General features: G+C 41.1%; 1 protein-coding gene across 3 annotated transcripts in view; it reads left to right on the top strand.

Moving 5' to 3' along the window:
• The first annotated feature begins 328 nt into the window (after positions 1 to 328).
• trim62.1 (tripartite motif containing 62, tandem duplicate 1) overlaps positions 329 to 27,591 on the top strand; it is a 39,980-nt gene continuing 12,717 nt past the window's right edge. For 2 of the 3 annotated variants that reach the window (XR_009789999.1, XM_061783569.1), the window contains exons 1-2: positions 329 to 419; positions 2,648 to 3,172. Coding sequence is in view for 1 of the 3 variants with exons in the window: in XM_061783569.1 (XP_061639553.1) it covers positions 2,765 to 3,172 (408 nt within the window). In the remaining 2 variants the exon portion in view is untranslated. Of the gene's footprint in view, positions 420 to 2,647; positions 3,173 to 21,334; positions 21,460 to 24,647; positions 24,809 to 27,591 lie in introns of those variants that run through there. The other variant, XM_061783570.1, reaches the window with a different exon arrangement.

Genomic DNA, 27,591 nt, shown 5'->3' with positions numbered 1-27,591 from the left:
TATTAAAAGTTAAAACGTTGCTCGGACGGAGTAAATTACAGTTAGAGTGCTTCGCTACGTTAAAAAAAAATGTAAGAGTTAAGGTAAAACCAGCAAAACCGAAGAGAACCTGGAGGAAATCTTGAATGTTCAATCATTCGGGGGAGATGAGAGAGTAAAGTTTCTATTTTAACATTTCACGGAGACGCTTCAGTGGATATTTTACATTAAAAAACCTAAAACATGATAGCTAATTTAACTGTCGTGTGTTTTTAGTACAAAATGACGAGCTACTGATCTCCTATAAATATATTTGAGTCTGGCGCACCCCTCGTATTTGCGGCCAGTTAGTTGCGCCTGTTGCCAATGTGTGTGGCTTGCTCTCCTTCCTGGTCGAGACTTGCCTCGCAGGAGCTGCTTATAGCTCCTCACAGCTTCTGGTAAGCCGAACGCTTGCTCTCTTTTTATCCGGTTATCTCACTCGTCACTGTTGTATTTACATTGTCTTTAATTCTAAATGGGTCCTCTTGAGGTTTCCGGCTTCACGTGTTGCTCGTTAAAGGATAATTTAAAGGGGCTGTGTCCTGTCTCTTCTCTTCCAGCCCTCGCCAGCCGCTGTTGCCGGTGGCCGTGCTCGCTTGTGTTGACAAATTTGGCTCACTCACAAACAAGCCGGGCAAATGGCAATTAAATGACCCAGAAATTAAACTTGTTTTCTCCTGCGTGTGCGTAGCGTTCCGTGACTTAGCCAAGCTGAGAAACTCCACGAAAAGGTGACTTTAGGAAGGCAGCTTGTTGTATAGCGACCCCGGCAGGGAGGAACTGGGACACTGCAGCCAGTTGACTACTGCAGGTTGATTGACGGTGGTTTTAATAAAAAAAAAAAAAAAAAAAAATATATATATATATATATACATACATACATACATACACACACAATAGGTCGGTGTATGTTTTAAATTATTTTCATGTTATCACATTTAATGGTTTATTCCTGGGATCTTTTACTCTCCTTGATCGCCTTCTGTCATTTCTTCCCTCTTGTGTTTTTTTTCTTAATTTTTAATTTTAATTATGACTAATTAATTATCTATAAAAAGTATATATGGGCTATTTCCGTATAATCCAATACATGACGGTAAAGACGTTAAACAAAATTCTAAGCACACACAAAAAAAAAGTGCTGAATTTGTTTTATGTGTGGAAATGTCTCCCAAGCTGGAACAGCCATGCTTAAAGTCCTATTTCCAAAAAGTTATTAATGGTTTAAAATTTTGGGCCATAACAGTAAAGACAATCTAGAGATAAATAAAAACATTTCATGGCAGTCCAATGCAAGCGTTATTTGAACAAGGTTTCTAAAACGTGTATGGGGAAAAAAATCATAAGGATTTCAATTTTGCCACAGATTTGTTGATGGAAGCCATTCTCAGAACAAATGGTCGTCCACTGAAACACTTCTTGCATAACGGTAAAGACAAAAGAGCATATCGGTAAAGACATAAACTGCTTCATAAAATTTGTGTCAGTTGCGCAATTTACATGTTGCCCATCACCCTCTGAGGATTAAAGTGCATAAATGAACTGCTCATTAAATCCTTTACACTCGTTTCTTAATAAATGCATGATAATGGTAAAGACATGCAATTGTTCTGAGTCTTTCACAAATTCATACATATCTCAGAAATAATCTATTTTGCTGTCTGCTATTGTAAGAATGCGAAATGGCTGATACCAGTGTTTGGTAGTAACTAATTACATGTAACTAGATTATGTAATTGAAGTACTGTACAAAATAAAATGTAATTGTAATTGTAAAGTTGCTTTTGGAAACTTTTGAATACAAAATTTAAAAATGTTCCAAACTGGAAACTTTCCATGGGAATTATGGGAATTGATGACAAAATGTATCATAGTTCATCATAAATATAAACATTTGGGTTAATCACAAGCAGACATCACAGTATGAAAATTGGATGGTTTTCCTTTCCCACATGTGAGGGCATGACAATATCATCATTTCTCAATTTTTTCCCCCACTTCACTCTAGCTGTGGCTTATCTGAAGGTTGCTCGTACCTCAAATTTTTGCTCGCAACACAAAGCAAAAAAAAACAACTAAGTGACAGCTCAATAAACTGGTAAATTGGGGCACTTTGTAAATCCAGGTACATCTGTACTTGCATGGTCAGGATTATGATAAAATATATATTCACGTTGCCTATGAAGAGCCAACCTTAAATTTTTGTAAATTCCTGATTTATTCCTATAATTTCCTGTCAATTCCCATGGAAAGTTTAAAATTTTGGAACATCCCTTAAGTTTAGCAGCCCTACTCGTAGGTCAAATTACCACTGTATATAAAGCCCTAAAGCTGTACAATTCACCCTGGTGAGGTATACAATTATTGAGCTTCCATCCAACTGCAGTTGATAGGGAATTCCCACTTGCTACTCTGCACAATGGAGGAGCCGCATGGCAAGAAGAAAGAACACAAAATGTCCTCCATTGTTGTACTTTGTTTATTGTATCATGTTTCTCTTTTTCTTTGTGGAGTTCTTGCTGGGTTACGGCGTGACAGTTTACATGACACTGCACTCTCACTGAGGGTAATGTGTAACCAAAAACTGTGCTGTGGTTAATGTTTTATTTCTTGTCTTTTAACATAGATTTTAAAAAAACAACAACAAAGGATTCCAAATTGCTCCTTCTCCATGGCAGTGCACCGCACAATTGAGGATTAAAGTGCCCCGGAGTGTGGTGCAACGTACCCCTTTTCTTTGCAAATGGCTTGCTGTCTGAAGGACGAGCTCCTGTGTTCCATCTGCCTCAGCATCTATCAGGATCCGGTCAGCTTCGGGTGCGAGCACTACTTCTGCCGCAAGTGCATCACCGAGCACTGGAGTCGGCAGGAGCCGCACGGCATGCGCGACTGCCCCGAGTGCCGGCGCACCTTTCCAGACCCGCTACTGTCGCCCAGCCTCAAGCTGTCCAACATCGTGGAGCGCTACTCGGCGTTCCCGCTCGACGCCATCCTAAACGCCCAGCGCAGCTCGTACCCCTGCAAGGACCACGAGAAGGTCAAGCTCTTCTGCCTCACCGACAAGAGCCTTGTGTGCTTCTTCTGCGACGAGCCGGCGCTCCACGAGCAACACCAGGTCACCACCATCGACGAGGCCTACGAGGAGATCCAGGTCGGTCATGCGCACACACACGCACGTGCACACACGCACACACACGCACAACACACACACAACACGCACACTGCTGCTCGTTCCCTACAGCGAGGCTGACATTTTCTGAACCTCCATCGGACTCAACCTTACACTGTGGTGCTCACTGTGGAACTGAAATTTATTTAACATGTCTTGTACAATCAATTCAACCGTCCACTGTCAATCAAATACCAATTCTACAACCTGGAAAATGGATGCTGCTTCGCCTAGCATCTTTCTTATGCCTACAGGTAACTAACTGCATGTTAGAGCTGCGAAAATATATCTGCTCTAAGCCACTGGTGGCTGGAATATATCTCACTGGGTCGTCATAGGGCTTGTTCACGCCACAACAACAAAGCGTTGCAAAGCAGCGACGCCAGCACAAAGTCCCTGTCCACACGGTAGCTGTCACGTTGGACTTTGAAAAAAAATGACCTCGCTCTTCTTCTCCCTGACGTGTGCGCACTCACATCCGACAACAAGGCACTCTAAAGCAGCGACGCCAGCCCGAATCCCTGTTCCACACAGTGCCTGTCAGGTTGGATTCTTTAATTGATTTTATGTACCCTCCTCGCTTCTTCCATTTTTTTTTTTCTGCGTAACGTGTGCGCACTCACCGCCGACAACAAGACGCTCTAAAGGGGCCACACCAGCAGTCGTAATCCTGAAGCTCAACGACCACTTAGGGCAAAGGCGCTGTATATACACATGAACAATGCACATAATCTGATGTGCACATGACATAAAAACAACATTATCTTACCTTTTATATATATTTTTAAAATATTGTTGGTGAGTCAGTGAGATTACCTTTACACACAACACAACCCATACACCATTCTCATGGAAAGATGAGTCCTTCCACTGAAACGTGATAGACATCTGATGCAGTAAAGATTTAATTTCCAAATGATGTCAGAAAGGCTCAGGATGTTCTACCAAAAGAATGGGCCTGGTCCCAGTGATGGTTCCCTGTAGAGTTAATGTGGGTCGCTGGGTAAATTAGTAAAATGTGTTCCATTTTCCTTGAACGTGGCCCTTTGAGGTTTATTTCAGATTGTACTGGTTGTTTCTTTTGTGATTTTCTTCCAAGTAAATTTGCTGCATTGATGCCTCAACTATATTTCTTATCCAACTACAGAAGGGCCTCGATTTATAATGGTACAACAGAAGACGTTTTGAGGTTAGGGAAGGCGCTAGATGAACTAGTTTGTGCCACGGCATAATAATAAGTCATCAGGCAACACAAGAAGGCAAGATCAGTTACTCCCGTGCTTCGTGTTTTTCATTTGATTGTTATATATTTAAGGCCTCCAATTGTTTTTCACACAAATATTCTAAAGTCTCATTGGTAACAGTAGTCACATTGCAAATTGATGTCAACTGTCACAACCATAGATATGAAGATTAGCTACATCAGCGTGCTGTTGCAGCGCGGCTAATTGACTTGCCTACGTGGCGGCCATGTTGAAGAGGTCGACATTCCCATCAATGGCAGTGCATGGACACTGAAGTTAAGTTGTAACTTGCTCATTCCTCAACCGATTTTTATGAGGTTTACCTTTTTGTCAATGTCAAAGTGTATGCTATCATACACATTAAAAAATCCCATAAAATAATTTTACCTGTGAAAGGTTACTCCGAGTTTCCTTGTCGTAATTTACGGTGTTGTACACAGCCATATGCAGCACAATGTACCGGCATCCTTGGTCCTTTGGTTTTCTTGCCGTCCACACACATGCAACGTGATTATGACTTTGCCCCCCGTAGTTTGGCTCGCCGTAGGCACGCAGTTGAAAAGGGGCGTGTTGATGGACAATCATTCACACTCTCATTCAAAAACACCACAGAGTGGGACCTGAAGCCACGCTGCCTGCACCGAATTCAGGCGAGTGATCCATTACATCATTAGTGACACACCCTATTAGGGTTGCAAGGGGATGGAAAATTCCATGTAAATTTCCAATGGAAGTTAAGATGGGAATTTTGGAAATATTTCAAATTGGAAACGATCCATGGGAATTATGGGAGTTAACTGGGAATTGAGAGTAATTTCATGGAACGGTATCATATTTAAGCATAAATAAACATTTTGTTTTGTCATAAGCAGTAGTCTTTGTAACATATATGGCTCTCCTTCCCAACATTTTCTAAATTATTTTTTTTTTAAACATTTCACTCAAGTGGCACCATGGCTGATGCTTGTTCGTAACAAAATTTTTGGCTCGCAACAGAAAGCCCCCCCCCCCAAAAAAAGAAAAAATCAACTGAGTGACGGCTTGTAACTCGAAAAACCTGTAAATTGGGGCACTCGAAAGTCAAGGTACCACTGGACATGCATGAACTCTGTTTTTTTTTTACTCAGGATTAAGATAAAATATATTTTCCACAACTACGTTTAAGTTCACCCTTAAGACTCAAATTTCAATTTGGTAAATTCCTGGTTTATGGCCATAAATTCCTATTAATTCCCATTAATAATCCCATAATTTCGGTTTCAATTTAAAACATTTTGCCACCCTACTCTCAATTCAAATGTGTATTGTTTTTTAAGTAACAATCAGTCTCTGTGCTTGATGCCTGAGAAACCTTAAAATTGTGCAGAGATAGAGGACATGTAATCAGGCACAGCACAAAATGTGTCTCTTTCCTCGGATTCCAGTAGTTTGTCCCACGGCTCGGAAGCTCTTCAACAATTTGCCGTTTTGTGTTCTGCCCGTAGCCTTGGAGGCTTCCCAGATTTGCAGGGCTGAAAGGAAGTATGAGCACTGAAAACAAAGCCGTGTCCCGTGGTGAGTTTTAGGCCGACAAGTGTCTTCATGTGGGAATTTTCCTACAAGGAAAAACACCAAAGCAAAGCTTTAGAAGGTGAATTTGTATGGAATTAATCTTTGACATCATGATGTGGTCAACGAACGAATAGGAACAGCGTGTTGGATAGAAGCATGCTTAAGAATGTCACCTGCAGGCACAAACAATCAACAATGCTCACGTGCCAGAATTTCAAGTTGAGGCTTTGCAGCACTGGCAGAGTTGTTTCTTCCTGTTCATATTACTAAGAGTAAGTGGCATGTTATCACAGTCAAATGTTCTGGTTGCAAATCTCAGATAACTCCTTCCTTTGTGGAGTTTTTTTTTTCAAGGTTCAACGTTTCTCTTAATTTGTCTCCTGAAGGAGAAATTCGTCTTGGACGAGGGACAGCTGCGTAGACGAATACAAACAATCATACATCAATATCACAAATAAACATGTACTTTAGTGCAATACACCATGTCATCCCCATCCATACATAGATCATCTTATTCGATGTTCATGTTGATCAATTTAGTTGACTGAGTAGTTTAGTTTTTATATTATATTTGGATATTGGTACCTTGTACTGTATCTTTGGATGAAGTTTAATAGTTCATATTCACAGTTCAGTATATGTCAAAGTAAAAAAAAAAAAAAAATAATAATAATGTATCGGCATTACTGGTAACCTTTCATTGCTCAGTGACTCTCTGTACTGTGTTTTTACGTGTTTTTTTATGTCTCAAAAGTATTTTCTGTCAAATGGCTGTCTGTTGCGGCACAGTGGCCGACTGGTTAGAGCGTCAGCCTCACAGTTCTGAGGAGCGGGTTTCAATCCCCGGCCCCGCCTGTGTGGAGTTTGCATGTTCTCCCCGTGCCTGCGTGGGTTTTCTCCGGGCACTCCGGTTTCCTCCCACATCCCAAAAACATGCATGAATTGGAGACTCTAAATTGCCCCTAGGTGTGCATGTGAGTGCGAATGGTTGTTTGTTTGTATGTGCCCTGCGATTGGCTGGCAACCAGTTCAGAGAGTACCCCGCCTCCTGCCCGATGATAGCTGGGATAGGCTCCAGCACGCCCGCGACCCTAGTGAGGAGAAGCGGCTCAGAAAATGGATGGATGGATGGATGGATGGCAGTCTGTTGTCGTACTAGAGCGGCTCCAACTACTGGAGACAACCTTGTGTGTTTTTGACATGCCAAATAAAGATGATTTTGATTGTGATTCTGATGCAGGGGGTCCAGAAGTCTGGACATGCCCTTTCCTGCTGTTTTCAAGATCTGATTTGGGGGAAAAAATAATAATAAAATGTTAGATTCAAACCAGCTGTCAGGGTACTCCAACTTCCATCTGCTTTCCAAAAACATGCATGTTAGATTTAGGTAAGACTCTGAATTGGCCACAGGTGTGAATGGTTGTTTGTCTTAATGTGCCCTGTGACTGACTGGTGACCAAAGCTCTGGTGGGATAAGCACAACCTGTGACCCTGAAAATAGAAAATGGATTGATGTACTTCGAATTCTAGACACTTTTTTTTATAGGTATAGCACCCATAGAGCAGAATACCTATGAGGGAGCACTACTGATGTCTGCTGCAATGGTGTCCTCTATTACCGTCGGTGCTGTGAGGTTGCGTCATCATCTCACTGAATCCCCCTCTCACCAAGCACGACCTCCACTGACTCATTGTTTTGTTTCATGATCAGTGCTACAAATATCTTTCCACACATGCGGTAGACACTACACAATACAAATGAAGATAACCAACTACTCTTTCTGCACAATGAACTACAAAGAGCTTAGGGCACAGTTTGTGTTCGTTTGCCGAGGTGTGTCATTGTTAGTCTTCTTTCTCAACCCGTGTTCCAAGACAAAACAAATATAAAGGCCTGTCGTTTTTCTACTGACTCAGGTATGGGCTGGTCTGAACATGGTACAAGGTCTCATTTTGCTCAGGATACTCCTGTAAAAGCCTCATTAATAAGAGAACAACAGCAACACTTTGTTCAGTCTGTTATTGAATGTTTTATACACACTGGACGGAAATACATCAAACGCTCAAGATGCTCATATGCATCTTGGTATGGGTCAGGAATCTCTCCAACAACTAGTCACATTTCAATTTCCTCTCAGTCTCTATAACCTGAGCTACTCTAACCCTGATTAGACGTTGGTCTACCTTTACTTTCATTTCATTTAATGCTTTATTCTGATGGGACAGTGCACATAAATGAACATGTTCAGAATATACAGTGAACTCTATATAGAAAAAGAACATAAATACGCCAGTTAGTTTAACGCAAATTTTTATCCGTTATTGCCAATAAATAGAGAACATTAAGTCGTCACATGCAGTCATCATATAAAATGTATATTTAATCTCATCCCGGAGCTACAGCAGATTACAGTCATCACATTCAAAGAGACAAGAACAAGCCGAAAGACGATCCATTCTGAGAGCGACTTAGCCCTAGCCCTAAACCTATATAAATCCTAACACCGAAACATCAAACATAGTCTTGAGACAGGTTTCAACCAGTTTTGACTACAGCATTTTTGTAACAATACCAACATACAACATTTCGAGGTTACAAATGGCATGCAACTAACTATTTTTTCATAGCAGCATAATACGTCACGTGGTACAATAATGTATGCTTAGTTACTGCCTTACTTACTGTGTTGTATTTGATTGTTTTATATTAAAGGCCAAGAAGCGTTTTCATACTGATATCAAATTTTATTATGCATTTACTGCTGCGTGACCGTTGGTTAGTAATAGACTACGACCCATTCCGACTTATGGACACATTCGGGTTACGTCACCACCGTGGGAATGGAATGCGCTATAAACCGAAGATCCCCTGCATTGAATACTTTTGCATGTTGACCACGTGTTATGCTAGCTGGTGGTCACTAAAGAGGGCAGCCCTTGTTGGGTTGTAGCAGGCTTTAATCTCCTTAGCCTGGCATGTCACTCGGCTGACCTCTAGCCTTGAGGCGTATTGCATGCGGGGTTTTTACCTCCCGCTGGTTTGCATCCTTCAGCCAAATTTGCAATGCACATACAAGTCTCCAAAAGCTCCCAATAGCAAGATGATAAGTGCATGCACACGCGGACACACACACACACACACACACACACACACACACACACACACATCTGTCAAACGTTCATCCAACACATAACCGCTTGCGTGCAGTGATTTCTCAACATAAAAGCCAAGTTCCCAGCATCAGTTAAGTTTAGTTCACCACGGTAGGATATGTATGTACATGTAAACCCTGATATGTCTTGTTTGTAATACAAGGTGTGTAGGCTGGATGGTGATTATGCTAGGTAGCTGGGTCTGATGTGTGAACAGTGTGACATGACATTATATCAGTGCAAAGGACACAGCGTAAGCCGCCAATGAATTCAACACGATGGGAGGGAGAGTGCAGTGTAAGAACACTTAATGTGAAATATACCCTACCTGAATTTGGAACAGATCCAGTAGTTCCGCTATGAGAAGGTCAACGTATAACGTGTTGAACATGATGTATGGATCTGTATGGAGTGCGCGACCTTTTTGATACGCACTACATTCAGTTAAGGTCGGACCTTGTGGAGCTGTGTTATGAGAGTTTGTTACAACTCGCAACTATGGATTCAGATCCTTAGTAGAGTTAATCAGGGTTCAAGAATCTGATTTTAGAGCCCTGTTGAAACTGTTTTGCATCATCGTTATTAAGCCAAAATATTGTCATTTTGAGGACTTTATTGTTTTCGAAAACCAAGTTTTGCAGGCATGTTCATCTGGATGAAAATTCATAAGTAGATGCACAAAAAAGTCTCAAGAAGCTATGCCTGAGTAGACACACGAAGTCTGCCATTTTGGTTGAAGCTACCATTTTAGGGTAAATTTGGACATTCCCAGGAGTCCTTCAAAGACAAACTTCTGCTGTAGAATTTATCCAATTGTTACCAAATTTGAGTCATATACTAGACAGATGGATGATGCAAAATTGCTAAGAAATGTCTTTATCACCTCAGGGGGGGAATGAACTACAAAGCCCCAATAAACAGCCATCTTTTCTTATGTGTGAAGAAGGTCATACCCTGAAGAGATTCCTATATGCCCCTTACTGGCAGAAATGTATACAAGGAACCCCCTTTCATCACAGGGAATACAATCCAGACCCGGCAGCATAGGTGAGAATATGTGATTTAGGAGCAGCTCGAAAAGAATTTTTTTCTTTAAATAAATAAATAAAATAGTTTTGCTTTTCCCACACGCTTTAAACACATGTAAACTCTTTAAAACATACTGTGAGTGTGTGGTGAGTGTCTGGTTGTGAGCTGTGGCCGGCAGCAGCACCTGCGTGAACGTAATCATTGTGTTTGTGTTTTGCTGTTCTCCCGGGTTTCAGTAAACAACTGACAAGTGCTGAGGGGACTGTGGCTCTCCTTTCCAACATGTGAGAGCATTACAGCAAGTATACTGTAAAACCCCATGGAAAATGCTATAAACAGCAAATTTCTGTAGTATAGTCGGGATTTCTGCGTTAGACTGATTCACTCAAATCTGTGATACAGCGGGGGTGGGAACACTGAACCGTGACTATAGCGGGGAAACACCGTAAATGCAGCTGCTCCTGACACTCCGAATTCCGTAAAATTCTGTAGTCGCATTGAGTCCTCGGTCTGGTACACCTCCCAATCTTATTTTGTACATGCCAGGAACAAAATTAGCTACTCCGGCGTTTGCAGCGAGTGCTAAAAATGCCAACAATAATATGAAATATGACCATTAAAAAAAAAAAAAAAAATCTAATTATGGCACTACACGTAGTCGCAGAGTAGCACAAAGTCCTATCTCCTTAATTAATGATTGAGACTGTGTGTGTGTGTGTGTGTGTGTGTGTGTGTGCGTGCGTGCGTGGGTGTGTGTGTAAGTGAGCGACGAAGCACTCCTGCTGTCCGTTTGCCCTAAAGAAGTCTTTACACTCTACTTGACAGCAGCGAATAAATACATGCACGATAGGAGGGGGGGGGGCTTAATTAGAGCATATTTGGGGACTAGATGGATACCGTGGATGGCATGTGAAGTAATAAGAGCATCAGGCAGCTGTGTGGTAGAATAAAGCCCACGCTGCTGGAGACTTAAATGACTGCAATGGTGGATCCACCCACGCAGGTCTGCCATTGAAAGCATCCAGATGCACCTTGCATGTTGTCTCCTATTAACACCATTCCTGTTGGCCTGTTACCAGCCCGCCCAGACACATGAAATATGAAAGGGGATTTGCATTTCTGCCACCTGCATCAATGCCGCACCGGGCGGTCTTCATTACCATTTTGGAGTGTTCTTCCAAGCAGCCGCTCACTCTCCCGGCTGTCGCTCCCAATGCTGCCATCACGCTTGGCTGTGCCTCTGCAGTAATGAGTCAGGCCTTCTCAAGGGCACCCGCGGATGCCGCGCCCACCACCTTTGTGGTTTTGCATCGCCTCACCTGACCTCCTTTTCCCCCAGCAGCTTCACTTGGAGTCTTCGCCTCATTTTAGTGGTTTTCACTGTGAATTTTATTTATTTTTATTTTTTTTATTATTATTATAGTGACTGAGTTAGTCTCCATTCTGTCTCTTTAGCAAAGCAATCCATTTGTCCCGCAAAGGCAGTGACTGTATGGAAAAAAAAAATACAAAATCAGAACTTTGCCTACCAAGTAGGATAACTATAGTCACAAATTCCAATTTAGCACCCATGTACAATTTTGTATTTTTACACACATTACAGTGTTCACCCACTACATCGTGGTTCATTGTTCACACACCCCTTTTTTTAAGCAATTTTTTGAAATGACTTTGTTTCAGATGGCACATTAGTTAACTGGATAGCACATCTGCCTCACAGTTCTGAGAATCCGGGTTCAAATCTGGCCTTGCCTGTGTGGAGTTTGCATGTTCTCCCCGTACCTGCCTGGGTTTTCTCCAGGTACTCTGGTGTCCTCCCACATCCCCAAAACATGCATGGTAGGTTAATTGGAGTAAATTGCTCATTAGTGTGAATGTGAGTGCGAATGGTTGTTTGTTTATTTGTGCCCTGCGATTGGCTAGCAACCAGTTCAGGGTCTACCCCGCCTCTCGCCCAGAGTCAGCAGAGATAGGCACCAGTGTGCGTGCGACCCTAGTGAGGATAAGCGGTACAGAAAACTGTTTGATGGACTTTGTTTCAGTGCACAGCGGTGCCTTGATGTGTCACAACTCAAGGGATGTTTGACCACAAACGGTGCAGCAACACAGGTAGACAGACACCATAACAATACTCACAGGCTTATATTCTCTATCCTCTGCAAAAAAAAAAAAAGACTAATCACTGCAGCTTACTGAGAAGTTGTGACTGTCTCCATGTATGTGCATATATCTGTATTATACTGCCACGTGGTGGCCGAAGCGACCAAAAGGCGCTGCACAATTAATCATGTTGTGCAAAATGTCTATTTAATTATCACTGTATGCTTTATAACGTACAGTACTATAGGGTGTTTTTTTTTGGTCTTTTTAAATACTCAGCAAATGTGTTTTTTTTTGGGGGGGGGGGGGGGTTAGAAAGAACCTATGGCATTTCCATTCATTTGAATGGGTAAAGATGTTTATTGTCACAGAACAAATTAAACCCATAAGTCGAGGCACCACCGTTCAGTGATCCATCAGTGTTCATGCCCTTGCTCAATTTTGTTTTTTTTTAATCTGGGTTTTTTCAGCATACTTACTGTAATGCCCATGCATGTGCAAAAGGAGAGCCACTGTCGATGCACTTTTCAGCTGTTTACTGAATGCCGGGAGAACAGTAAAACGCATAAACGCACTCAGACAGGATCTGCTGCGGCCACACCTAATGCCTACATACACACACAGAGCCCACTAGGCCCCGCCTCTTAAAGGCACGTGCATGTACACAGACACTACAACATGTACAGTGCTTTTCATACATTTTTCCTTGTAATTTTTTTATACTTTCAAATGCATTTAGAATGTATTTATAAAGCATGTTTAAATACGTTTGTGTTTCAATAAGTTTAAGTGTATTTAAAATGTGTGTTGAGGGATAAAACTATAACCAAAAAAAATTAGATTTTTTTATTTTTTGTATGGTCTTTCTATTGCTGATTTTGCGGTGGATCATTGTAATCATATTCCACATATGTCCAAAATGTAGGTACACAAACGTCAACATCAGACAGCAACGACAATAAGAAAATACTAATACAAGTATTAGACGTTACATACCTTTTACTTGACCTGGACTGACTTAGTCTAATCATTTCCCATATTTAATGCATTTCTAACCATATTTAGACATTACAATCACACAAGGTGTGTTGTGTGGCTGTGTATACGTCGTTGATTTTGGCTGGATTTACAAGTGACACCATTCCAAACATTTGCTCTCAATTGGCAGTTGGGGTATGCATCATGGCCTTAAGAGGGGTGTGGGGGACTCATGGAATGGGATATCTTCAGGTCGGAATCAGGCCTCTTCCAAATGTGGATAAAAATCTGATCCACTGCCCCTCTCGCACCTAATGCCAAACTACCACTGTTCACATTGACTGAGACATCTACCAGAAATTGATTCGCTATAATGGGAAGTCCTGTTCCACAAGAGGAGTGGAAGTCCTAAGGATCTCATTAGGGAAGAAGTTCTTTTTACTGATAAAATGGAGGTTGCACGTGGCAGGACAGCGTGTTTATCTCGACACGTATCGTCTCTAGATTAAGAGATAAACAGAAGCACTTGTGCGAGAAAGTGGAGCTGGTAGCGCGTCCATCAAAGGCATTTTGTCTTGTTAAGATGATTACTTTTGGCCCGCACTTAGCTTGAGTGAGAGAAGTCTGTATGTCTGTTGTGCATTTGAAATGTTGCGTAGTGCATTAGTCGCGTCTGTGTGCTCTTAAAGCTATTTTAATAAAAGGCATGAAAGATTGCTTTGATGGTTAATAGATGGCACGGAGCTAAAAGCAACGTGACCAATGTATGCTGATAATTCAGTATACTGTGGAACCTCCAGAGTCTAAGTATCTCGAGTTGACATCCAAGTTCTATTTCAAAGCAGTTTTTTTTCCAAGGATTTATGCCGCCATCGTAAAACCTCTGTCAACTCAATACGCAATTTTTAACATTCTGTCAAACGAGAAGTTAACCAATGTGTTATACAGGAGTCCTCATTTTACGACAGTACCGACATACAACGTTTCGAGGTTACGCAATGCACTAGTTTGAGCAGTGCCGCAAGAAGGTCCCATCACACAGAACAAGAAGGCACGCTCAGTTCACGGCATATTTGTGTTTCATTTGTTTTATATTTATGGCCTTGAACTTTTTTTGATAGAAATATTTCCTGTAATTCTGACTTTACCACTGCGTGAGTGATAGACTACGGTGCACGGTACGGTTTTTGGGTTACGGCACCGCAGTAAAACGACTCTTACAGACAGGTAATGGAGAAAGATCAAGAAGGTGTTTGTAAAGCGATACTGTCACTTGGTTATTTAGGTATTGCTGAAATTATATCTGTTGTATCGCTGTGTTTTTTAATTAATCAATCAAAAACGCACATCATTGGCACAGTAAAAACATGCTCTTTGGAAAATTCTCTAAAATAAACTGTGAGCTGAAGTCTCACAAGATTTGCTTTTGCCTGGTGTGATCTCTCACATCCAAGACTTCTTTTAGGCATATTTTTCCAGAAAATGTTGGCTCAACTCTTAAAAAAAAAAAAAAAAAAAAAAAAAAAAAGTAGCACTTTTGTGACTTTAAATGTAATTATATAACAATTTTAACCCTGATGCTTCCTGGTGGACTGAGTAATTGAAAGAGGAAGTGCGGTCCTTTTTAAAGTTCTGAAGCTTAAAGCAAGGCATCGTGGGTCTTTCCTCCATGTAATGTGACGCAGATCCGTAGTGAAAGCAGCACACAGATGACATTAAATGCATGTGAGCAGGCAGCGAAATAATTTGCTTTCACTCCACCTCCCTTCAGGGCGGACAGACCAGTAAAGTGAAGGATATAAATATGCATCCTATGAGTTTTGACCATGTCACTCGATGTTCTGGTTGTGGACCCGCTGCTGAATTCTTGATTAGCCAGGGAATTAAAACAGATTAAAGGCCGTTGTTCCCTGGCAGCGGGCATGGCTGGACTATAATCTGTTGTAATTCCCCCTTCCCTGTGATTTGAAGCAGATGATTTAATTTGACCAGCTGCTGTTGAAAGTCCTCACTCTAGCTCCCAATCACCAAACTGCCTCCACAATTGAAGCCATAGGTTGTTTACATGTTAAACATGTATTTTGTCGAACTGAGGGAGTGATGGCTGATCTCTAATTGCCTGGCAACCTGTGTTTCCAGCTGCAGTCCTGCTGCAGAAGGACACCGCATGACTCGGGCACAGCTCGGGGCACTCCCACACGCTTGGTTTCAGTCTCGTCTTATCTACTGAATCGGAAATCTTGTCACATTTAGCAAGAGCAGTGTTTGACTAATTACCAGCCTTGGAAGGGACACATTTTTTTGGCATTAGTTTCAACACCACTAACCAGCCACATAAAAAAAAAAAAAAGGACAAACTCCGACTGCAACGGACAATCAAAACTGCTGAAAGGATTGTCGGTACCCCCCTACCCACCATTGAGGACTTGCACGCTGCCAGAACTAAGACAAGGGCGTGCAAAATCCTCTCGGACCCTCCGCACCCAGGTCACCAGCTCTTCCAGCTCCTTCCCTCAGGTAGGCGCTACCGATCAATGCAAACTAGAACTAGTAGACATTCCAACAGCTTCTTCCCTCTTGCGATCAACTTCTTAAACACCTGACCTACAATTCCATTACAACATGCTGGCAATTTTTTTGACTTCGTTGTCACATTTCTGTGGGGCCAATTATGTATTACTCGTGCACTCACTGTAGTTGTCTCGCCATGCTGCACTATTTACATATACTGGCCACTCTTGCCAGAGTAGCATCTGCTCCATTGCACACTGTTTGAGGAGTATCTGTAACATTTGCACAACCAACATTGTCCCAGATTATCGCACTACTCGTCACTTTAAACCGCATACACTCCTTGAAGTCTCGGCGCCCCTTGCACAATGGTCATTGCACCGGACTATTGCAATATTAGTCATTCGAACTGCTCTAAGTGCTAGAGGACTCTGCATCTTTTTGCACAATTGTTTTTCGTCAATGTCTTTGTCTCCAAAGTGTTCTGTAAATTGACTGTCTGTTGTACTAGAGCGGCTCCAACTACCAGAGACAAATTCCTTGTGTGTTTTGGACATACTTGGCAAATAAAGATGATTCTGATTCTGGTTCTGATAATGTAGACAAGAGCAGAAATCCAATACAAAAGATAACATTGGTAGGTGGTAGCTACTTGAGATGGGCAAAATAGTAGAAAAATCTCTGTGTGGTACATTGCAGTTGTACGCCACTACAAAGGAAAATCACAGTCATAAACATTCAGGATTAGCATTTAACAATATTTCCTCAATCATGGAGAAAATTGAACTAATAAATGTTTTATTGTATTGTCTTTGAAGGGATGGGAGATTCTAAATGTATTGACAGCCATTGAATATCACTCCAACCATCCGTTTTCCAACCCGCTTATCCTCACTAGGGATGTGGCTGTGCTGACGCCTACCTCAGCTGACTTTGGGTGAGAGGCGGGGTATACCCTGACCTGTTGCAGGGCACATATAAACAAACAACGATGTGCACTCCCATTCACACCTCCGGACAATTTAGAGTCCTCAATTAACCCACCACGCATGTTTTTGCAATGTGGGAGGAAACCGGAGTACCCGGAGAAAATCCACGCAGGCACAGGGAGAACATGTAAACGCCACACATATAATATGCATTTTTGATTGGCTGTTACATCTGCGACATTGCAACGCCGTTCGCAGGCAATTCCAATTTTGAATCACTGCATAACTAGTGGCCATGGCTATGGCTATGGCAAGCCATCTTAACATTTAATAACTGGACTGGATATGTGTTGAAGATATCAGTAATTTAATTTTACCTAGTCAAAAAAAACATTAGCGATATCCGTAACATCATTCTTCCTATCCACAATTGGGATTCCCCCCCCCCCCCCTTTTTTTTTTTTTTTTTTTTTTTTTTTTTTTTTAACCCATCCTGTTCAGCTGCATGGCCATGCAGAATGGTGGATTTGTATGCCTTTTGTGCTGGAACAGTTTTGCTGTGCAACAAGGGAGTTTCAAATACTCCTGCTTATTTATTATTATTATTTTTTTATTTATTCTGATGTTTATTGAAAATCCAGCCGGAAGAACAGAACAGACGAGGGGGATAGGGGTATAGTTCGTTAATAGACATTCTAGATATTTGAACACAAGTAACATTACAACAGTCAAATTGTGTTCTTATTTGTGTATGGGGCGGGGACACCCGGTGAGGACATGCAACAACTAACCTATAGGACAAGGTCCCAGCATACACAATTCAAGCCTATAGTGTGTCTGTTGAACTTATTAGTGAATGAAGAGCAAATCACATGCATGTCAACTGGTTTACGGAGTTGCTGAACCAGCACATTAAGCAAGGGTGGGCCCGGCCCCCTTACCCCCGTAAGAGGGGGGCCAAGCCAGCGAGCCCATCCCGCGGGGGACCCAGCCAGGGCGATGCCAGGGCAGTCCCTCCAGCCCAACTGAAGCACCCTGACCAGTCCCAAAGGGAGGGGCACGGGTCCGGACCATGGTCCGTAAAAGAAGCCCACGGAACCTTCAAGATTTGAAGACTACTTGTGTGAAGGAATGGGCCAAAATCACACCAGAGCAATGCATGCGACTAGTTTCTCCATACAGGAGGCGCCTTGAACCTGTCATTGCAAACAAAGGCTTTTGTACAAAGTATTAAATATATACCAGGTGGCGTGATCAATATTTTTTCCCTGTGTCATTTCACATTATTACACACAACTTAATTTCTGAGTTTATTTGTTCTACTCTCTTTGTATGTATGGATTACTTGGGTTGTTCCCAACATCTGGTGAAATGTTCATGTCAATAGCACCTTTTGAAAATATATTTTGTGAGAAAAATGATGGCATATTAAATGCTTATTTCAGCTGCTGATTCTGTAATTCACTACCGGATATTGGCTGTTGAATAGTAGATATCTGTAATGACAAACCCCATACACATGAATTGCAAAATTGACGTAATTTTTCCTAGGTAAAAGGATGTTTCAGATATGCAATTCAGTTTTGACTTTCAACTAGGCAAAACTGAATTGCAGATACAGTATCTGAACTTCAAACCTGAAATTTGAAATCCAAATTTCACAACCTCAGGATCATCCAACTGTAGAGGTTCATGTGTAATTCATCTTGGAAAACCTATAGCTTTTTAAATGTGGAATGTTTCATGAATATTCATCATACGAAAGTGTACAGTACCTTGTGTCCAGTCAGCGTTTCTAAGTTATGTTAGCAATTCAACCACCAATTTGCCCTAATTGCCATTTGATGAGCTTTACAGTCCCTCACAATTTATTTCCTATTACCCAAAATGCCATTAGGTACCCATACCCATTTAGGTTGATGATCAGGCTAATAAGCGGAGGTTCTCACACGGCTGCGTCACTCTATAACAAATGAGCTTCCCTGCGGCAGTGCGAGAGTGAGGCAGTTCTTCTAGTGGGGACATGGTTCAGGCATCTGCAAATGTGTGCTGCAGTAATATAACCAGCATCTTATTATGAATTCCCGCTGTAAGTGCTAATTAATTAATTAATTGGATGCCATGAGAAGGGTTTGACAACAACAACTCTATACTGTACCAAAATCAGTGTAGATTGTTTGACGGACGAGACACGACGAGCACTCGAACAACAGCCATAGATATGAATAGGTAGATATGACACGCCTCTTTTGAGTTGTGTTCCTACAGCGACGCTAATTTAATGCCCATGCATTGCCTTCGATGAGAACCTCACCCCTGCCAATATGGCCGCCAAGTAGGCTCATCTGTTAGCTGGATCTAGTCTTCAGTCATCAGTGACAACACCGGCGCAACCTAGAAATACGGGTAGACCTACTAGTCTCTGCCTGTTGATTCTGCCAGTAAACAACAGTGACCAATTTTGGAACTAACAGACTTTGTCAACTACAAAGGGGCGTTTTGAGATCCAACTGGACACTACAGTGGAACCTCGATAGAACAGATAAATAGGGGCGGGGGTTGTCCGATATAGCCGATTGTTACATTGAAGCACTTTTGTTTTGAAGCCATAGGCACCCATAATACTGTACAAAATTATTGTTATCTTTTTTTTTTTTTGTGGCCTAAAACGCCCATTCCAGTGCAAATTTATTGTAAATAAATATTTTTTAAAAAGTTTTACATTTTATCCAAATTTACCACACCACACATGCTTTGTCATGGTGACATTGTTGACGTACAGTACCGCGAGGAATTGGTGTGCTTCCTAGTTTCAAACGGCTTGACAAAAACGGCTTGTTCCAGACTCCAAAGTCTTGTTTTGTATTCCTCAGAGTTAACACCGCAGACATGTCGCACTCTCTCTGCAAGCGCTCTAAGTACAAATAGACAATAGATGGAACCATCATCACATGGCCGCCACGTCAATGCCCCACATTCAACATGGCCGCCACGTAGGCATGGGAAACACGTCTTTGGGAATTGGATCTAGTTATATTGTATATCTGTGACCCGGAAATACGTCAGTCCCATTTTCTGCTTTCATTGCGCCATAGCGTCAGTAAACAACAGTTTAACAGTTCAATTCTGGAAATAACAGACGTTGTCAACGGCATTTTATGTGACAAATGGAAACTATTTTTGGACACATTATTCAGTCTCTGCGGTCCGTTTTATCCGATATCCATTATATCGGGGTGTGTTTTATTGAGGATCTTCTGTATCTTCTTTTCCTTTATATCCTTTATATCCATTAAATTGGGGTCCGTTAAGTCGAGATTCCACCTCATGATGGCAATCAAAATTTGTAAAAAGAAAACATACAAAATACTACTGTATATTATGTTCGTTTGTTTTGTGTATGATTAAAAATCATCAGGGGATATTGATATCATCTGACTACCGTATGAACCCATGACTGCAGGCTGCACTGAAAATTCACAGATCCATGCAATTGTTTTGCAGTGGGACTTTATTTTGAATATGTATTGGCTGTCAGCGGCACTGAGTGAAAGGAGACCCAGGCGCGCTCTTAATTTGGCCAGTTCTTTCCGTGAGAACGGAGACCTGCTTATTGCGCGCATGTCAAAAACAATCGGCCCTTCACTGCGTCCGTTCCGTCAAGCCGAAGCAGCATCAAACCACGTGTTCATGACACATTCTACGTGGTTTTATATTAATAACATGCTGACAACTAGAAGCCTGACTAATCCTAAGAGGCTTTACAAAAAAAAAGAAAAGATATTTCTGGGATTCATTGGGTTGTTGTGAAATTCCTCTGGCAGTCAAACACATCTAAGGGTCATTTTCAGGATGTGTTTACTCATTTTCCCCACTTTTCAAGGGTGAACCAAGAGATGAAAGCGTTGTGTTGTGCATTTATCTCCATGTGGACTTCACCCAACCACCTCTTTGGTTTGTTTGTTTGGAGAAAAAACACTTGGGGGGGGGGTTCAAGATGTTGACACTTATGCTGAGAAACTGATCAACAAACCTGTTTGTGTGCATTTAAGATGAGGTTGGATTGGATTTTTTTTTCTCACAGTATTATTAACTCTTGTCTGGGTGTGTGTCTGTTGTAGCAATAGAATATACAAGGTCTTCTGATTACCACAGAACGGGCTTTCAGACTTTATCTGTGTCTGCTTTGGCAGTACTTGTCATTTTTGCTATATTTCTTTCCCAGAAGTGAAGATAAATTGCATAGAGCCCTGATTGCAGTGTACAAATGCTTCTGACTAACACGGCAGCTGCTTGTCACACTCGTCAAATATAATGAGCCGCATGCTGCTTCTGCGCGCAACTACATTGTATGTAGCAGCCTGATCTGGTAAATTTCCAGTACAGTGTCATAAGCCGCTTTTACACACAGAGATCCCCTAAAATTGCCTCAACAGAAGTATCATCTGCCTCTGCCTTTTGCACAAAAGCCAGCAAAACTATGTAGCAGCGTAGCAGCGTGAGAGGGGTTTACGTTTCTCAGTAGTTGAAAAATATTTCCTTACAGTGAAGGGATGAGAAAAAAAATTCAAATATTCATTCTGTTTTGTTTTCCTTAGGTATTCCAGTTTGGTGTGTTGCATTTGCATACCGCGTGAGCTTCCTCGGTATATGCAGTAGAGCATCAGACCCCCAAGTCATCATTTGCATGATGCGCCCTATATACCGAAGACTGCAAGAGGCCACAAACGCCTCTTTTCCTCACGACTTCTTTTACCGAACATTTGGTGTAAAGGTGAAGTCCCTCATGTTGCTGCATGGCATAGTACTAGAGATTAAATGGTATGAAAATTTAATATCACTAGTATTGACAAATTAGCTTGGTGATTGGTATCATAATGGCATTACCAAAGGAAATACTGTACATGGATGCATCTCTGCAGCATTGCAAGTTTTTTTTTTTTTTTTTTAGATTGGGGAAAAAAAATATCGAATTGGGAACCCTAGGCACCTTTATCACATTAGAAATTGTAAACTAAAGCAATCAAAATTAATGTTCATTCATATAAGATCCCAAAATGTGTCACAGCAAACCACATGACATCGGTCTCTTCTCTTGTTGGTCAAAAGAATACAGAGGTGGGTAGAGTAATCATACATTTTACTCAAGTAAGCGTTACTTTATAATACTACTGTATGACTCTGGTAAAAGTTCGTCCTTCATATTACTTGAGTACAGTGTTTCCTCGCTATATCGCTGTTCACCTATTGTGGATTGAGTGCATTGCAGATCATTTTTTTAATTCAAATAGTGCATAATTTGCCATATCATGGGATTTTGAGTGTATGCTATAATTTTTTGGGGTAAAATAAATGCTTACTAGCCTAAAACAAAACACGAAGAAAATTCATTGAAACACATAATATATGTTTTATGTTTTATATGTGTGCAAATGCAACACCCCGAACTGGATAACATAATATATGTGTTTCAATGAATAAATTGTTCATTATTCAGTCATCAGTCGTATTTAAAATAACAATATTTCACAAATTCTGCCAGGGTATGTAAACTTATGAGCACAACTGTACGTATATGCAGTCATACGTACCCCTATCATATTGGAATGAAAGTGTAGGCTACACCTTTTTCATTACCTCTAGGTGGCGGTGGCATATTATTAGAATGAAAGTGTACACCTTTCTCACAACCTCTTGGTTGCGGCATACATTTATAAAATGTGAAAGTTTTTCCCATTTTCCCCTATACCTATGTACAATGCGCACTATTGACTTTTGACAATATTTGGGGGGAGGGGAAATTATGGTAAACGTTGCCTGCCTAATATCACTGTTTCACAGAATGCAGAGAGGAGCCAGTGGCAAAGCTGTTACGTCTCAGAGACATTCAATACAAGTGCCTGACCGATTTATCGGCTGATATTAGCCCTTTTCAAAATTATCCTAATCCGGCAGCGTTTTGCCAATTTAAATTCCAATGCATGCTTACTCTATATATACTGTATGTGAACACCGCCATTATTCAACAACAATGGATAATTACCGGGTTACGTTCGTGCTGCAAAAGCTCCTGAGCATGTTTTGCTTTTACAGCAAAATCTTCTGCTTCATACATTCAGCAATGAGTAGAGATGGGGAACAGTATATAACACATTTTTAAATCCACCGCGTATAGCAACCGAAGGGCAAACGGGAGCAAGTTTTTGTCAAGTGTCATCGTTTGTGTGATTGTTGACACACATTTCTTGACATTAAACTTTGTTTCTGGAAAACATTTTTAAAAATGAATAAGAAAAACAAGTTATTCTATTCATTATATATTTTTTTAATTAATTGGTAAATTAATCTTTTATCAGAATTTTCCCACAAAGTATCTGAATTGGTATCAGCCTAAAAAAATCAGTTGGGCCATGCTAAATACGGTATTAATGATAACTACAATATAAAACAGTAATAATAACTATTTGAAATGTTAACACGGTTTGTCATTAAATCATAAAATTCATTCTGGTATAATACAATATGAAATTAAAAAAAATATATATAATAATAATAATAATTTTCCTGCGAGAAGCCCGGTCCGCGGGTTAGGACACCGCTCTTCATGTAGCTAAAGTTAATGCCTCTTCAACATGTTGACTGGCTTTTATCTCGTGTGAACGTATGCATGGCCATTGGCCAACCACACATGTCCAAGTGGTGTGCGAGTTTGCAGCGTTCATCTTTAGTCAGCCTGCATATGGGGAATTAAGTCTGTGGGATGTCAGATAATATTTAGAGCACATTTTCCATCCTGTAAGCTTTCTTAAAATCATTATTCATCCCTGTGAAAGTGCATGTTTTGTTTGATTTTTCATCTCTCTGACCTAACGCTCTCCTATATATCCTGAAGGAGCTGGAGAGAATAATAAAGATGGCATCAGTATGGACGGTGAGAGGGATTTGTGTTGGCTTTTAATGCAGGGCCACGGGGAAGCATGCACTTTCAGACACTATAAATGATGAACAAAGCCTTTCAGCATGGAGGACAGAATGATTTTGAGCCTGGAAATTGGCATCCTTCATCTGGGAAGGACGACATTATTAGTGTCATGCATACAAATCATGAAATTATCCATTCTGACAATTTTTCGCTGTTGCTTCTCATCCTGGTAAAATTGCCTCAAGAAAACTCAAATAAGTGAAGGAATGAGTCTCTTAATCCTATGGTATGTTAACAGTGATGTATATTTATGTTCCTGAAGTATGCCAGAGAAACATTTTAAACTGAACTTGTAAAAACACTCCTTCTTCACATTATTCAAATAAGTAATTACGCAAAAACAATTGTCTGTAAAAAATTATCTTGAGTCAATTTCATGTAATGTGAATAGGCGTTGAACGACTATAGATTTTGTTTTTGGTAAGTTGATTCTAATGTGATGAAAGTCCAGTCAAAGTTGATTAATCGATGTTATTGATATTTCTTCAGCACAGTCCAGCAGTCCCTTTTTTGTATCACTTACTGTTTTCATGTAATACATACATACGTACTTCGATGGACCGACATAGAAACAAAACAAAAAAAAACAAATGATTAAAACTACGACTCACCATTATGCTAAATGTACAGCAGTTCTGGTAATTAGTGGCAGCTGTGGTACTAGAACAGCAACTTGCAATTGTCAATAGATGTATGTATTATGTATGTGGTGTACTGTGTTGGTCATCTTGAGTACAGTACACCACACAATATAATAGATATAGAGCAGTAAACGCATGAATGCTGATTTTTGTTTAAAAGAAAAGAAATTCCCATCATCATGTCAAGGGTCTCTCACATTATAAAAATTGGTATGTGTGTGTGTTCCGTGACACTGATCAGTCTTGGATTTGGCTGTGTTTGGAAACATTTTTATCCATAGGAAATAATCGAAATTTAATTTGTTCCCAGGTGGTAATAGAAATTTAATTTGTTCCCAGGTCATGTAATCAAACTCTCAACCCGACTTCCACTGTGTATTAACTTTAAATACAGTGCAAGGGTTTCAGGCGGGATCAAATTAGCTCTTTCTTTTGCTCGCCCCTTCCTGCAAGCTGGCGTCCTGGCGAGATGTCCCTTCAGACTGGCATCAGGCAGAGAGGTGAGAGACTTCCTTCAACACCAGACCAAAATACACACTAGCGAACACAAACGTCCCTTTTAGGATTCAGCCACCTGCTTTTTATCTTTCTTCGGGCATCTGCAGCGCACCGGCACTTCAGATCCAATTCCTTGTGCACGTCGTAATAAAACTCAAGAGCTTTCCACTACCAAAGAAAATGTCTGTAGGACACTTAGAGCATTTTTCTTCTATAGCACAAAGACTAAAGAGGGTTATGCAATTACACCTTATGGAAGAGTGGAGGCATTGCAATGTATGCATGAAGATTTTAACAGGTTTAAACAATGCAAAAATGAAGCCAACTTTGCAGGCTGGGCTTCAAAGTAGGCGTGCAGTATATCCTTTCCATTGTATTTACTAAGGATGGATGTTTAAAGTTGCCGGTTGCCAGAGCAAATCACCTTTACGCAACATGATGATGAATTTTATTTATTTTTTTAATTCAACAACATCAAATTTGGTACTGAGGTCAATCATGAGTAGACTCACAAAAAAGGTCATAGAACCCCATTCCGGAAAAGACGGAGGAGGTCTGGCAGTTTGGTTTTAATTGGCCATTCAAGGGTTATTTTGGCCATCTTTAAGTGTCCTTTGAAAATAAACTTGGCCGAGAGATTTTTTTCCAATGAGTAAAAAATTGGATACTAGACAAATGGATGACACTAAATTGCAAAATAAATGTAGTTTTCATCACTGCTGGTGGCCAAGAACATGGCAGCAAATACTGATGAGTCTAATAACTTCACAAGGTCAGCACTTAACCAAACATCCTTTGTATAAGATTATATCACATTTCCTTCAAACTATAAATACTGTACTTGCATTAAATCCTCTGTCTGTCCTGTTTACTGCTCCTGGCTTTAATTCATATTACTTTCTGCAAAAAATTTTTTTTGAAATTGTTTGATTTATTTTACTCATCAGAAAGCCTTGTATTCTAACGGGTGTGTGTTGTTCGCTTTCTATATCCACTTGTTGCTACCCTATTGTACATATCTTTGTAGCGATCAGGATACAGTTTAACTAGAAGGCAGTTAATTTAAGTGTGCTGTTGGAATTTTTATATTCACATATGATGTGCCTTTGCATCTATAAATTATCTCTTGTCATTTGTATTTTAGCTTACTTTTAAATAGCTTAACAATTCTGCTCCATTTGTCTCCGGACTGGGGTCGCTAGGTTTCAGAGCTAAAATTGATGGGCTCCGATTTCAGGGCACCTCGAGGTGTAGGCAGTGAATAAGACATATGATGTGCCTGGGTTTTGGTGGGGGATATAGGCGCAACACACCCACCATCAAATGCTCTTGCCTAATGGTAGCAATGGGAAATGTAAGGTGAAGTTCCAAAGAGCAGTTGATTTAGGGATTTCAGTCATTTTGAGGTTGTATCGAGTCCATTAGCTTGCCGTGTAATTGTTGCCGATTTTCGCACCTGTCAGTACCCCGATGTTCAACATAATAGCCGGGGAGCACATTTTCTCGGTCAGTCTGTCAGCTGCTGCACTGCCATCATTAACATGGAGAGTCACGCTCTCCACCACGCCGCCCCACCCTGTACAGGAGCCGTTTGTTTTCCTCTCCTTATGTCCTTGAGAGGGAAAATGCAGCATATTTTTAACTGCCGTCAGCCAGCGCTTTTAGACTAATTTTGTCACAAGCTCTTGAGCTCAGGGAGTTTCCACACGAATAAATAGCTTGTGTGTTTTAAGTCCTCCTGTTGCGTACGTCCCATTAGATGCTTTAAATTGTCATGGTTTTCCTCTGTCAGCAGATATTTAGTCTCATATTTATTTTAGCTGAGTACTTCAGTGATTTACCCCACTACCACTACCACCCCCACTTAGTCGCCCGAGTTGGCAGCTCCATTTGGAGGATTTGTGCTGTCGTAGGTGTTCAAGGGAGGTGACAAACGAGCAAAGTGACACGGCGGCATGATTTCCTCAACTGTGGAATTTGAAGTGGATGATGCTTGCTTTTATTCAGTTTGTTTCACCCCGAATTAGAACGACAACGTACTATACATATGTAGGCTCCCTTACCCAAAGAATGTGGTTCTTTTGGTGTGTTTGTCTAGGTTCAGGTTTTTCAACAAAACAGACAGTGGTTCAAATCTGGGGTGAGTTACTACTCCTTTGATATTTATGACGAGTTACTTTAGAAGTGGGCTCGTTACCTATGGAATGACAAGTTTGAATGACCCTTGGAACTGGTCACACCTGTGTGATAGACCCAGGATAGGAATGTAACCCAGTACACCATTTAAATCAAACCATCCAACCAGGAAAGTGGAATAGATTAAATAAGACTGCACAAGAAACTGAGCTAAACAACATCAACCAGGTGCTAATTAAAAAATGAAGAAACATCTGCTCATCCCAGATGTGCGTACATGCTCCAGACTACAGGATCCGTGTAAACGTGCATTCTTTGTGACAGCCACCCCAGCCGGCCCCTGTGGAGTCTTGCTCCTTGCGTGAGGAGACCCGAGGAGGGTTGAGCGGAACCGGCGTGGGCCTCGACGAGAGACGAAGACCCTCTTTCCTCTGACGCAACCCGACGTCCCCTGGGATTTCATGCACTCTTTTTATGTCTTGGCTCTCCATCTGCATTCCTTGTTTTGTAGCTGTGGGTTTTAATCCGCGCTGAAGCCGAACAAGCAGGAACAACAAACAATACGAAGTCGGATAAACATAACTGGATGTAGTTGAGCTGGAACTACTCATGAACATTTCCATGTAGCTGAGCAAGCCAAAAGTGAATC

The sequence above is a fragment of the Phyllopteryx taeniolatus genome, chromosome 9 (assembly GCF_024500385.1).
Source record: "Phyllopteryx taeniolatus isolate TA_2022b chromosome 9, UOR_Ptae_1.2, whole genome shotgun sequence".
Lineage (NCBI taxonomy): Eukaryota > Metazoa > Chordata > Actinopteri > Syngnathiformes > Syngnathidae > Phyllopteryx > Phyllopteryx taeniolatus.
Note: the sequence above shows the minus strand (reverse complement) of the source record. Positions and strands in the feature narration are given on the sequence as shown.